Raw genomic sequence first — 14,345 nt, forward strand, 5'->3', positions numbered from 1 at the left:
TGATGCTGGAGGCCATGAGAGACACTGAAGGATTTTAAACAGCAGGATATAGTTTGGATGTTCGTCTCCTCCAAATCTCATGTTGAAATGTGATCCCCAATGTTGGAGGGGATCCTAGTGGGAGGTGTTTGGGTCACAGGGGCGGGCCCCTCTTGAATGGCTTGGTGCCCTCCTTGCAGTAATGAGTGAATTCTCACACTATTAATTAGTTCAAGAGCCTGGTCTCTCTCGTGCCCCCTCTCCTCCCCTTCCACCATGGGTAAAAGTTTCCTGAGTCCTCCCAGAAGCTGAGCAGATGCTGGTGCCATGCTTGTACCATCTGCAGAACCCTCAGCCAATTAAACCTCTTTTCTTTATAAATTACCCAGACTCAGATATTCCTTTTTTTTTTTTTTTCCCAGATGGAGTCTTGCTCTGTTGCCCAGGCTGGAGTGCAGTGGTGCGATCTCAGCTCACTGCAACCTCCACCTCTTGGGTTCAAGCGATCCTCCTGGCTCAGCCTCCTGAGTAGCTGAGGCCACAGGTGCGTGCCACCACACCTGGCTAATTTTTATATTTTCAGTAGACACGGGGTTTCACCACGTTGGTGGGGCTGATCTCTAACTCCTGACCTCAGGTGATCCGCCCATCTCGGTCTCCCAAAGTACTGGGATTAGAGGCTGGAGCCACCACGCCCAGTGAGATATTCCTTTATAGCAACACAAAATGGGCTAACACACAGGACTAACTGGAATAGTGACGTGTGGTGACGTGAAGTAAGGATGAAGTACAAAGATTCCTGTGGTTGCAGAAGGAAGGGATGATTTGGAGGCAGAAGAACACAGTAGGGTGGAGGGGTGGGTATAACAACCCAAGCGAGAAATGAGGCTCTGAGCTGATCTAAGTGCCTAAGTGCCAAGACAAAGATGAACCATGGACTTTCTGTTGATGGGGAGGCAGGCACACAGAGCAAAGGGAGGGCAGCGGATGAGGGCATAGGAAAAGCACAGGTGCCTGAGTAATGGTTAGATGATCCTGGTGGCAGGTGTGGGCTGACTCAGGCTTAGGCGTTGCTACCATCTTACTTCCCAGCTGGTAGTTTCTGTCCTTAAACAAACAAAAAGACTAAAGACGGAACAAAATCGTGTACTGGCAGAGTGTGTGTGAAGGGTGAGAAGTGACACTGTGCCCTGTGGCCATTCTTCAGCAACAGGGGAGGGAACGCCCCCTGTAGAGTGGAGCCAGGCGGAGGCAGGGAGATGGCTCCGGAAAATCAATGAGCAGGAGAAGGAGGAGCCAGGGCAGGAGGGGGCCAGAGGTTACAGAGGTTACAGAAGGGGACCCCCCTTGCCTCAGCCTCTCCCAGCCATCAAAGAACCTGCAGCTGCTATGAGCTCACTGCAAGGACATTATAACAGGGGTCCTCACAGAATGAATGCCCGAGGGGCGGTGGGGTGGGAAGAATCCGTAGCCAGGGCAGGCCCATTCCCAAGGGCAAGTCACTTCACCTGTTTGAGTACAAGAGTAATGAAACCCATCATTTACCGCGGTCTGTAATGTAAAGTGCCCTCACGTTTGTATCTCGCACTTGCTGCAGCTCTTGAGATGAGTGTTATCGTCATCATCTTCACCACTTGAGTAAAAGTGCCAAAGGGGCACGGATTATATAGTTTTTCCTTTGATGTAGCCCAAATGCCTAGAACAGTGACTGGCACATAGCCCAGATAGTCAAAACTATTTGTTGAATGAATATCGAACGAATCTCATTTTTTGTTTTACTTCCATTTTGCAATCAAAGAAATAGGCTCTGAAGAATGATATGATACGTCCAGAGTCACCTGGCCAGGAACTGACAGAGCTAGAGAGGGAGTCCCTCAACCCATGCAACTCCACCTCACTACTACTGCCAGCCTCAGCTCTGGGAGCAGAGTATGGGACAGACGACCTCCTAGGCCCTTTTGAGCTTTGATGCTAGGGAGAAAAGGGCCTTAGAAAGACCAAGACACTGGCCAGGCGCGGTGGCTCACGCCTGTAATCCCAGCACTTTGGGAGGCCAAGACGGGCAGATCACCTGAGGTCGGAAGTTGGAGACCAGCCTGACCAACATGGAGAAACCCCGTCTCTACTAAAAATACAAAAAAATTAGCCAGGCGTGGTGGCGGATGACTGTAATCCCAGCTACTCGGGAGGCTGAGGCAGGAGAATCACTTGAACCCGGGAGGTGGAGGTTGCAGTGAGCCGAGATCGCGCCATTGCACTCCAGCCTGAGGAACAAGAGTGAAACTCCATCTCAAAAAAATATATAAGACCCAAGACCCATGCTGCCAGCCTTTGGTTTCTCAAAGCCCCAGTCTTCCCAAGTTATCCTGTGAGGCCACTTCCCTCAGACCCAGCAGTGCAGGGAGCAGCAGGAGTTCACAGGGCACTCTGGGGCAGGGTGTGGGCCCGAAGCCAGTGCTTCCCCCTGGCCTGCCGGCACTGGCATTTTTTTAGTCAACAAGCATTTCCTGGGCCCTGCCCATGCAGGGCGTGAGGCTGACCCAGGGAAGGGGACCCTGAGGAGAGCAAGGAGCCAGGCAAGACTGACTCACGCCTGGTTGCAGGAGACCTGGTTGAAGCGGCAGGCGAAGATGAAGTTGCCCAGTGTGTCCTCCTCCAGGGATGGCAGAGTCTCTGGCAGCCTCGACAGGATGTTGATGTAGTGGAAGCGGTACCACTCCCTCACTGCATCCACCCCTGATGAGTATGTCTGGTAGAAGCAGTCTGATTTGTTCTGGTTGCACTGGACACAGAGACCAGAGTCAGAGGGGAAACGCAGCCGTGGATAAGCCCCTTGGCAGGGCCAGGGGCCAAGAATGAGTGATCTGGGGTTCTGAGGACTGATGGATGGGGTCGGAAGCCAGGAGCGGGGAAAGACAGAAGTGGAAGAGAAGCAGAAGTCCCCAGGAGCATGGACCAGGAGAGCATGGGATTAAGGGAGTCGCCGGCCAGGAAGGAGACCAGCAGCTGCACACACACGGTTTGGGTTCATTTATACCTCCCCTGCTGGGGGGGCGCAGGGAGGAGCAAGACTTTCCCTCCCATTTCACTGATGGGAAGACTGAGGGATCAACAGATTTGTTCCAGCAAGAGCTGGGACTAGAACTCTAGTCCCCAGCCCACTCTTACTAGTGGGAACCTCCCTATCTCCTTTCCTTGGGTCCTCCCTCCCTCCCTCCTTCTCTCCCTCCCTCTTTCTCTCTCTCTTTCTTTCTTTCTTTCTTTCTTTCTCTTTCTTTCTCTCTCTCTCTCTTTCTCTTTTTTTTTTTTTTTGGCAGACAGGGGCTCATTCTGTCACTCAGGCTGGAGTGCAGTGGTGTGATCAAGGCTCACTGCAGTCTCCATCTCCCGAGTTCAAGCGATTCTCCCATCTCAGCCTCCTGAGTAGCTGGTACTACAGGCTTGTGCCACCACACAGGTTACTTTTTGTAATTTTTTGTAGAGATGGGGTTTCACTATGTTGCCCAGGCTGGTCTAAAACTCCTGTGCTCAGGTGATCTGCACGCCTTGGCCTCCCAAGTGCTAGGATTACAGGCGGGAGTCACCACGCCCAGCCTCATTTTATATTAAAAAAAAAAAAAAAAATTTGGGCCAGGTGCGGTGGCTCACTCCTGTAATAGGGCACTTCAGGAGGCCGAGGCGGGTGGATCACCTGAGGTCAGGAGTTCCAGACCAGCCTGACCAACATGGAGAAACCCTGTCTCTACTAAAAATATAAAAAATTAGCCAGGCATGGTGGTGCATGACTGTAATCCCAGCTGCTCAGGATGGAGGCAGGAGAATCGCTTGCACCCGGCAGGTGGAGGTTGCAGTGAGCCGAGATCACGCCATTGCACTCCAACCTGGGCAATAAAAGCGAAACTCCGTCTCAAAAAAAAAAAAAAATTAAGTTTCCTTTTTTTTGTTTGTTTTTTGAGATGGAGTCTTGCTCTGTCGCCTAGGCTGGAGGGCAGTGGCTTGATCTCGGCTCACTGCAACCTCTGTCTCCTGGGTTCAAGCGATTCTCCTGGCTCAGTTTCCCGAGTAGCTGGGATTACAGGTGCGTGCCACCAAGCCCGGCTAATTTTTGTATTTTTAGTAGAGATGGGGTTTCACCACGTTGGCCAGGCTGGTCTTGAACTCCTGACCTCAGGTGATCCACCCGCCTCGGCCTCCCAAAGTGCTAAGATTACAGGCATGAGCCATCGCGCCCAGCTAAGTTTCCTTTTTTTATTGTCTCCTTCTTCTCTATCTTGGGCTGTTAGCCCAGTTCTCCATCACGCTGGAGGGTCCCAACTGTGTCCCACTAGTGGGGACTGGAATTCAGAAAGTTGCATTTTCCTTCCTGAATCAAGGACCAGAAACAGTAAAACAATAATAATAATAATAATAATAAAAGTGCATTTTCCATAATAGATTTGACTTCCTACCCCTGAAACGTTTCTACAGAGGACCCCAGGGAGGAGGCCCCAAAAGCTGGGGCACCAACAGGTGTTATTTTAATTATCTAGTTGCTATGTGTATTTATTTACTTATTGTTTTGCCCGTGAGCCCACCAGGCCCCGCGTGGTGTCGGTGGGCTGCGCAGGGGGGTCCGGAGAGGAGCGGAGCCCATGGGTTGGCGGGGCCAGGGGGCCGGCGAGGGGCGGGGCGGGGCCCTCAGCGCTGCGGGCCTCACCAGCTCGAAACCGATCTTCCAGTCCTTCCAGTCCACTTGGGGGTTGTTGTCCCGCACGCTGGAGGCCACGCTACGGGCTTGACGGGCCCCGTGAAGCGGGGACGGGACCCTCAGGCGCTGCAAGAGGTGCGGCAGAGTGCCCCGCAGGTCGCGACGGCCGCGGGAGCCGGCCACGAGGGTGGGGGAGGAGTCGTATTTGTACAGGTCAAAGAGCGTCTGCTGTGTGATGCGGTCCAGCTCCTCCAGCTCCTCTTTAATTTCCGGATACCTGAAGGGGCGAGGGGAAAAGGGTCAGGCCAGGGGCCCTGGCGCGAGTGTCTGGCCCCTCCGCGGGTCAGGATCCTCATCTGCGCCCCAGGAGGCGGGTCCATCCCGGAGAAGCCTGGGCGCGGCTGGGGTCGTCGTGGCGCCTCCCGGCTGTCCGGCGGTGAAGAGTAAACAGGTGTGTCCGCCGGGAAGGCGAGCCCGGCCGGGACGGCAGTTACTGCGGACTATTTATTGAAGAAGAGAGGCAGGAGGCGCCTGTCGTCTGCGGGGCGCTCTCCTCCCCCTCGCCCGGACGTAGAAGGGAACCCGGAACTTGTCTGCCCTTTCCCAAGGAGGAGAAGAGTGGGGGCCTCGGCCTTGGCGTGACTGCGGTGCCCAGGTCATCCGGCCCTGATCCCCTCAGGGGAGTGGCCTTTCGGCGTGCCGAAATCAAGAGTTCACAACTGCACTTTTAGAATCTCCAACTGCAAAAATACAGGATGCCGCACCCACCCCTCCTCCCTCCTCCAAAGACTGTTCTAATGTATTTCGGGTACGGCCCAAACACCATAAATTAAACACAGCTCACTGTAAATCCCTACATTCCTTCTTAATACAGTTCCTATTACCATCTCCATCATGAAAGTCCAGAGTAGCAGGGCCTTAGGGATGTAATCTACCAAAACACAACAAATATAGAACTAATAAACTGAACAAGGTTGCAGGGTGCAAAATAAATACACAACAAAAATTAATCGCATTTAGGCCGGGTGCGGTGGCTCACGCCTGTAAACCCAGCACTTTGGGAGGCCGAGGTGGGCAGATCACGAGGTCAGAAGATCAAGACCACCCTGGCTAACACGGTGAAACCGCGTCTCTACTAAAAAAAATACAAAAAATTAGCCGGGCGTGGTGACGGGCGCCTGTAGTCCCAGCTACTCGGGAGACTGAGGCAGGAGAATGGCGTAAACCCCGGAGGCGGAGCTTGCAGTGAGCCGAGATCGCACCACTGCACTCCAGCCTGGGCGACAGAGCGAGACTCCGTCTCAAAAAAAAAAAAAAAAAAAAATTGCATTTCCGTCTCAAAAAAAATAATTAATTGCATTTCTACATGCTGGCAACAAAAAAACTGGAAAACCAGAAATACAACAGCAATATTAACTAACAGAAACAACATCAAATACATAGAAATAAATGTAACAAAAGATGTGCAAAACTGAAAAATATGTTGAAATCCCAGCTGAAATACATCCAAGTTCAGAATAAGTGGAGAGATATATATGTGTATATATATGGATTCAACACAATCCCTATCAAAACTCCAGCTTCTTTTTTTTTGGACAGGATCTCATTCTGTCACCCAAGCTGGAGTGCAGTGACACAATCACGGCTCACTGCAGCCTCCTCCTGGGCTCAAGCAATCCTCCCACCTCAGCCTCCCTAGTAGCTGGGACTACAAGTGTGCCACCACACCAAGCTCATTTTTGTATTTTTTTGTAGCGAGGGGGTTTCACCACGTTGCCCAGGCTGGACTCTAACTCCTGAGCGCAAGCAATCACCAGCCTCAACCTCCTAAAGTGCTGGGACTGCAGGCGTGAGTCACTGCACCCGGCCCCAGCAGATATTTTTAAAGAAACTGACAGACTGGTTCTAAGACTTATCTGGAAATGCAAACAATCTAGAATAGCCAGAATATTTTAGAAAAGAAGAGCCCAGCTGGAAAATGTATTCCTCCTGACCTTAGTATTTACTATAAAGCCACAGTAATCAAAACAATGTGGTTCTTCGTAAGGAGAGACAATAGATCAATGGAACAGAATAGAGTCCTGAAATAAACTCATGCATAGATGGTCAACTGACTTTTGACCAAAACACCAATTCAATTCAGTGGAGAAAATAAAATTTGTGAGCAGATTCTGCTAGAACAACTGAATACTGTACTGGAAAAAAAAAAAAATGACCCTCAATTTCTACCTTATACTCTACAGGCAAAAGTTAATTCAAGATGGATCATAACCTAAACATGAAATTCAGAACCATAAACACTCTAGAAGATGGAAGATATCTTCCTGACCTTGGGGTAGGCAAAATTCTCTTGTAAGAAAAATATCTAACAAATAATCCCTACAACGACCCTATGTAGTAGGCACTTTATGAACAGACCTACCGTTTTTTTTTGTTTGTTTGTTTTTTAACGAGACAGAGTCTCGCTCGGTCACCCAGGCTGGATGGAGTGCAGTGGCACAATCATGGCTCACAAGCTCTGCCTCCCAGGTTCACACCATTCTCCTGCCTCAGCCTCCCGAGTAGCTGGGACTACAGGCCCCCGCCACCACACCCAGCTAATTTTTTGTATTTTTTTAAGTAGAGATGGGGTTTCACCGTGTTAGCCAGAATGATTTCGATCTCCTGACCTTGTGATCCGCCTACCTCAGCCTCCCAAAGTGCTGGGATTACAGGCGTGTGAGCCACCGCGCCCAGCCGAACAGACCTACATTTTTTAAAGATTCTGACCCTGTACACAGCTAGTGAGAATATAAAATGATACAATTACTTTGGAAAACAATCTGGAAGTTCTTCAAAAAGTTAGATATAGAGTTACCATATAACCCATCCATTCCACTCCTAAGAGAATGAAAGCATATGCCCCCCGACCACACACACACAAATGTGCACAAATGTTCATACCAGTATTATTCCTAATAGCCAAAAAGTAGAAATAAGCCAAATGTCCATCAATTTATGAAAGTATAAATAAAATGTGGTACATCCATACACTGGAATAATATTTGGCAAATAAAAAGGAATTAAGTGCTGATTTATGCTACAACATGGATGATGCTTGAAAACATTATACTAAATGAAAGAAGCCACTCACAGAAGACGACATATAGCATGATTCTAATTATAGGAAATGTCCAGAATAAGCAAATCTATAGACAGAAAGTAGACTAGTGGTTGCACAGGGCTAGGGGTTAGGTAGATGGGAGGGAAAGATGAATGCCTGTTAAAGGGTACGGGGTTTCTTTTGGGGGTGATGAAAATGTTCTAAAATTGATTGTACTAATAATTGCACGATTCTGTGAAATATATTAAAAACGATTGAATTTTAAGTGAGTAAATTGTATGGTGTGTGAATTACATCTCAATAAAGCTGTTTTTTAAAGGAAAAATACCTAATGAAAAGATCATCTTGATAAATAAAGAATTCTTGTAGGCCGGGCACGGTGGCTCAAGCCTGTAATCCCAGCACTTTGGGAGGCCGAGAGGGGCGGATCACGAGGTCAGGAGATTGAGACCATCCTGGCTAACACGGTGAAACCCCGTCTCTACTAAAAAAATACAAAAAACTAGCCGGGCGAGGTGGCTGGCGCCTGTAGTCCCAGCTACTCAGGAGGCTGAGGCAGGAGAATGGCATAAACCCGGGAGGCGGAGCTTGCAGTGAGCCGAGATCCGGCCACTGCACTCCAGCCTGGGTGACACAGCGAGACTCCGTCTCAAAAAAAAAAAAAGAATTCTTGTAAATTAACAATTTAAAAAAAAATTTTAATGACCAAAAAGCATATAGAAATGGTCACTAAACACCTGAAAAGCTACTCAACATAATTAGTCCTCAGGGAAATGCTAATTAAATCCATGATAAGGTACCATTAGAAAGGCTAAAATTAAAAAGACTGACATAAGTGTTGGTGAGGATGTAGAGAGCAAATGGAATTCTTCTAAGCTGCTGATAGGAGCATAAAATGGTACCACTGCTTTGGAGGACCAGTTAGTAGTTGCTTATAATTTTAAACATGCATATCTACCTTATGACCCAGTAATTTCATTTCTGAATATTTTACCAGATCCACCCCTAGCTACTACACAAGAGCAAGAAAAACATGAAGATTTGTACCTGAGGCTGGGTGCAGTGGCTCACACCTGTAATCCCAGCCCTTTGGGAGGCCAAGGCGGGTGGATCACCTGAGGTCAAGAGTTCGAGACCAGACTGATCAACATGAAGAAACCCCATCTCTACTAAAAATGCAAAATTAGCCGGGCGTGGTGGCACATGCCTGTAATCCCAGCTACTCAGGAGGCTGAGGCAGGAGAATCGCTTGAACTCAGGAGGCGGAGGTTGCAGTGAGCCAAGATCTTGCCATTGCACTCCAGCCTGGGCAACCAGAGTGAAACTCCATCTCAAAAATAAATAAATAAATAAGATTTGTACATAAATGTTCATAGCCATTTTATTTATAATAGCCAAAAAGCCTAAAGCAACTCAAAAGTGTGTTGAAGGTGTGTGTTTGGCATTCTAGGAAACTTGCTCATTACTGCTAATTAAAAGAATGGCAATCGGCGGGGCATGATGGCTCACACCTGTAATTCCAGAACTTTGGAAGGCCAAGTGGGTGGATCACTCAAGCTCAGGAGTTTGAGACCAGCCTGGGCAACATGATGAAACCTTGTATCTACAAAAAATACAAAAATTCACCAGATGTGGTGGTGCACACCTGTAGTCCCAGCTGCTCAGAAGAGTGAGGCAAAAGAGTTGCCTGAGTCTGGGAGTTTGAGGCTACAGTGAGCCGTGATCGTGTGGCTGCACTCCAGCCTGGGCAACAGAGCAAGACCCTGTCTTGAAAAAAAAAAAAAGAATGGCAATCCTAGCTAGCATTTATTGAGCACTTACTATGAGCCAGGCACTGTGGTATTAGAATGTACATTATTTAATTGTTAAAAGAAGAACGTTAGAAAAAATTAAATTTAACAGAGTTTACTTGAGCAAAGAACGATGTTCGAATCAGGCAGCCCCTCAACCGGAATAGGCTCATCAAAACCACTCAGCAATAAAAAGGAACTGATACATGCAAAAAAACAGGGAAGAATTCCAGAAACATTAAGCCAAATAAGTCAGACACACATACAAGAAAATACATACTGTATGATCCCATTTATATGAATTCTATGAACAGACAAAACTAGTTGATGGTGATAGCATTCAGAAAATGATAGTGGGAGAGGAAGAGGAATTGATGGAAAGGGGGCACTAGGTAATGGGAGTGTTCAACATCTTGACTGTCAAACCTGAGTGGGCACTCAAGATTTGTTCATTTTGGCTGGGCGCGGTGGCTCACGCCTGTAATCCCAGCACTTTGGGAGGCCGAGGCGGGCAGATCACAAGGTCAAGAGTTCAAGACCAGCCTGACCAACATAGTGAAACCTCGTCTCTACTAAAAAATACAAAAATTAGCTGGGCGTAGCGGCACACACCTGTAATCCCAGCTACTTGGGAAGCTGGGGCAGGAGAATTGCTTGAACCTGGGAGGCGGAGGGTGCAGTGAGCCGAGATCATACCACTGCATCCCAGCCTGGGCGACAGGGCGAGACTTTGTCTCAAAAAAAAAAAAAAAAAAAAAGATTTGTTCATTTTATGGTATGTAAATTATGCCTCACTTAAAGAAAAAAATAGCAGTGCAGGGTCTTACTTGCCAGATTCAGATTTAATGGGTCTGGGACGGAGCCAGAACCAGGTTGTTTAAAAGAGCCCCCACGTGGTCCTAACGTGCAGCTACATTAACCACCATCTAGTCCAGATCTTCACTTCCTCTTCCAGTCAGCTCTATTTCCATCTCTACCAGAAAAGTATAGTTGGCTGGGCCTTAGGCATCAGCTCTGGCAGCCCCTAAACTTCTCACAGGAGAAAATGTAGCTCTGGTAAGGTGTGTGTTTGGCATTCTAAGAGACTTGCTTGTTATTAGTACTTAAAAGAATGACAACATAGCTAGCATTTATTGAGCACTTACTATGAACCAGGCACTGGCATTAGAATGTACATTATTTGATTGTTAAAAGAAAAACTTTAGGCCGGGCGCGGTGGCTCAAGCCTGTAATCCCAGCACTTTGGGAGGCCAAGACAGGCGGATCACGAGGTCAGGAGATCGAGACCGTCCTGGCTAACCCGGTGAAACCCCGTCTCTACTAAAAAATACAAAAAAAAAACTAGCCGGGCGAGGTGGCGGGCGCCTGTAGGCCCAGCTACTTGGGAGGCTGAGGCAGGAGAACGGCGTAAACCCGGGAGGCGGAGCTTGCAGTGAGCTGAGATCCGGCCACTGCACTCCAGCCTGGGCAACAGAGTGAGACTCCATCTCAAAAAAAAAAAAAAGAAAGAAAACTTTAAACAAATTAAATTTAACTTGAATTTCACTGAGCAAAGAATGAACCTGGAATCGAGTGCCCCCCCGCCCCCAACCAGAATAGGTTCAGAGTGACTTGGGGTCTGCTGCATGATTAGATAATATTCGTGGACAGGAAGAGGAAAGTGACCCACAGAAAACGGAAATGAGGTACAGAAACACCCGGATTGGTTACACCTCTGGCATTTGCTTTATTTGGACAAAGTTTGAACAGTGGGCTGCCTTTCATTGGCCAAAACCCTGCGATTGCTATAAAGGTAGGTTATAGTGTGTTTACATATCTAGTTAGGTGGCATTTCACTATGCATGAAGAAACCTGTAGGCCAAACTCAAAAACTGTAAAGAGGCAACTTTAGGCTAAAACTCATTTAACATGATTCAGTCTTTAGTGTAACGCAGTATACCGTTGGCCACTGTTAGCTAACACAGTTGTCATTCCCTTTTCCAGGTGAAAACCCTGAGGGCCGGGAGCGGTGGCTCAAGCCTGTAATCCCAGCACTTTGGGAGGCCGAGACGGGCGGATCACAAGGTCAGGAGATCGAGACCATCCTGGCTAACCCGGTGAAACCCCGTCTCTACTAAAAAATACAAAAAACTAGCCGGGCGAGGTGGCGGGCGCCTGTAGTCCCAGCTACTCCGGAGGCTGAGGCAGGAGAATGGCGTGAACCCGGGAGGCGGAGCTTGCAGTGAGCTGAAATCCGGCCACTGCACTCCAGCCTGGGTGACAGAGCGAGACTCCGTCTCAAAAAAAAAAAAAAAAAAAGAAAACCCTGAGGCATGATGACTTATTGCAGAAGGCACAGCTAGCAAATGGGTCAGACGGCACTCCAGCCACCACACTGCCCTCTGGTCCCTCCCTGCTACCTCTGGCTATTTTAGGAGGGCCACATGGTGCCCCAGAAAGAGCACCTGGGCCAGAATCTCTGCGACGTAGGGCCTGGTGTTCGGGCCACACACTTTCTGTCTATGTAACGCTGAGTAAGTGACCTAGTCTTTCTGAATCTCAGTCTGAGTTCCTTATCTGTAAAATGGGCATAACACTAGATCTGCCTACCACATGAAGCTCTTGGAGGGTTAAGTGAGAAAATACTCAGTGACACAAAGTGAAGAGACCATCGACTATCAGGAAGACACAGAGGAGCCTGGAGCCCAGGAAAGCCCTACTGGAGCACTCGGCACATTCCCAGATTACCAGGCAGAGCTGGGCACAGGAAATGCACCAACTTCTTCTCTGCGGTGCTGTCTCCCACCTCCAGGGACCACCTAGAAGCCTTGACTTCCCCTTCTTTGGCCCCTTCCCTAGCCCCATTCTCCACCTCTCAGCATCTCCAGCCTTGTCTCCCAGGGGGCTGTGAACACACAACCCCAGTGGAGTCGTCCCTACAAGTCCAGCCTCTACCACAGTGTGTTCACAGACAGGTGCCCCAAACCCGTGAGTCCCCCTGAGGACAGAGCCAGGTAACAGAGATCGCCCCACTAGAGCCTGTTCTGAGCTCTCAGATCATATGTGGAGTTCAGTCCTGGCTGTGACTTTTTTCTTTTGAGACAGAATATCACTCCATTGCCGAGGCTGAAGTGCAGTGGTGTGATCTCAACTCACTGCAGCCTCTGCATCCTAGGTTCAAGTGATTCTCCTTCATCAGCCTCCCAAATAGCTGGGATTACAGGCACACACCCCCACACCTGACTAATTTTCGTATTTTTTAGTAGAGACAGGGGTTTCGTCATGTTGGACAGGCTGGTCTCGAACTGTGATCCACCCGCCTCAGCCTCCCAAAGTGCTGGGATTACAGGCATGAGCCACCACGCCCAGCCCTGGCTATGACATTTGAAGAGCAGTAGGTGCTCACAAACCAATGATTGGCCGGGCGCGGTGGCTCAAGCCTGTAATCCCAGCACTTTGGGAGGCCGAGGCGGGTGGATCACGAGGTCAGGAGATCGAGACTATCCTGGCTAACATGGTGAAACCCCGTCTCTACTAAAAATACAAAAAACTAGCCGGGCGTGGTGGCAGGCGCCTGTAGTCTCAGCTACTTGGGAGGCTGAGGCGGGAGAATGGCGTGAACCCAGGAGGTGGAGCTTGCAGTGAGCCGAGATCACGCCACTGCACTCCAGCCTGGGAGACACAGCGAGACTCCGTCTCAAAAAAAAAAAAAAAAAACCAATGATTACCCAGAGGATGGACAGCCAGGGCAGTGAGATGTCTATAAACCATTTCATTCAAGGAAAGGGGAAAGGACTAAATTCTAATCAGCTTTCCAGGCTTATATCCTGACCTCACCACATATTTGCTGGCTAACCTTGGACAAGTTACTTATGTTTTCTGTGCCTTTGTTTCATCATCTGTAAAATGGGAATAATAGTAGAACCTGCCTCGTAGGGTTGTTATGAAGATTAAATTACTTAATATGTGAAAAAGTACTAAAAAAGTACCTTGCAGAGTAGGTACTGTATAACTGCTGATGTTGTTTTCATTATCATTACTGTTGGTATTACTGTTATTGGAGAAGAAAAAGCTAAGGAGACACAAGACACAAGAGCACTGCCTGCCATGTAACTACCATGTGACCTTGTGTCTTTTTTTTTTTTTTTTTGAGACAGAGTGTCGCTCTGTCTCCCAGGCTGGAGTGCAGTGGCGCGATCTCAGCTCACTGCAAGCTCCGCCTCCCAGGTTCACGCCATTCTCCTGCCTCAGCCTCCCGAGTAGCTGGGACTACAGGCGCCCGCCACCTCGCCTGGCTAGTGTTTTGTATTTTTTTAGTAGAGACGGGGTTTCACCGTGTTAGCCAGGATGGTCTCGATCTCCTGACCTCGTGATCCGCCCGTCTCGGCCTCCCAAAGTGCTGGGATTACAGGCTTGAGCCACCGCGCCCAGCCGACCTTGTGTCTTAACAACAGTGGAGCTAAAGACCCAGATTCCGATTCTGACTCCTCCACTTACCAGCTGGGTGACCTCTGCAAAGCCTGTTAGGCTCTCGGAGCCTCCATCTTCTTTTCTAACTATGGGACTGACACTTGCCTACACAAGCGTGTTATGAGGATCAAAATATGACAGTGGGCTTTGCAAACTGCAGTGCAATTACTGCTATTATAGCTGCACCTGAACTGATAGCCAGAGGAAGGAGGGGACGCCTTTAGGGTTGCTTCAAGGACACAGAACCAGGATGAGAGGGCAGAAGTTATCACAAGCCAGACTGCAGCTTTGCCTAAGGAAGAACTCTCTTTTTTTTTTTTTTTTTTTTTTTTTTGAG

General features: G+C 48.7%; 1 protein-coding gene and 1 long non-coding RNA gene across 21 annotated transcripts in view; one reads left to right on the forward strand and one right to left on the reverse strand.

Moving 5' to 3' along the window:
* Window positions 1-14,345, reverse strand: part of SCNN1A (sodium channel epithelial 1 subunit alpha) — a 36,808-nt gene that overhangs the window by 13,842 nt on the left and 8,621 nt on the right. For 17 of the 20 annotated variants that reach the window (XM_015150888.3, XM_077953389.1, XM_077953390.1 and 14 more), the window contains 2 exons: window positions 4,676-4,943; window positions 2,571-2,761 (listed from right to left, as the gene is read on the reverse strand). In XM_015150888.3, coding sequence (XP_015006374.3) covers window positions 2,571-2,761; window positions 4,676-4,943 — 459 coding nt within the window. Of the gene's footprint in view, window positions 1-2,187; window positions 2,244-2,570; window positions 2,762-4,675; window positions 4,944-14,345 lie in introns of all 20 variants that reach the window. The other 3 variants (XM_077953386.1, XM_077953385.1, XM_077953398.1) reach the window with 1 other exon arrangement.
* Window positions 2,861-8,903, forward strand: LOC144332747 (uncharacterized). The gene is made up of 3 exons (XR_013400808.1): window positions 2,861-2,998; window positions 6,910-7,001; window positions 8,767-8,903. It is a non-coding gene; the product is annotated as an uncharacterized LOC144332747 (long non-coding RNA).

Source organism: Macaca mulatta, chromosome 11, assembly GCF_049350105.2.
Source record: "Macaca mulatta isolate MMU2019108-1 chromosome 11, T2T-MMU8v2.0, whole genome shotgun sequence".
Classification (NCBI taxonomy): domain Eukaryota; kingdom Metazoa; phylum Chordata; class Mammalia; order Primates; family Cercopithecidae; genus Macaca; species Macaca mulatta.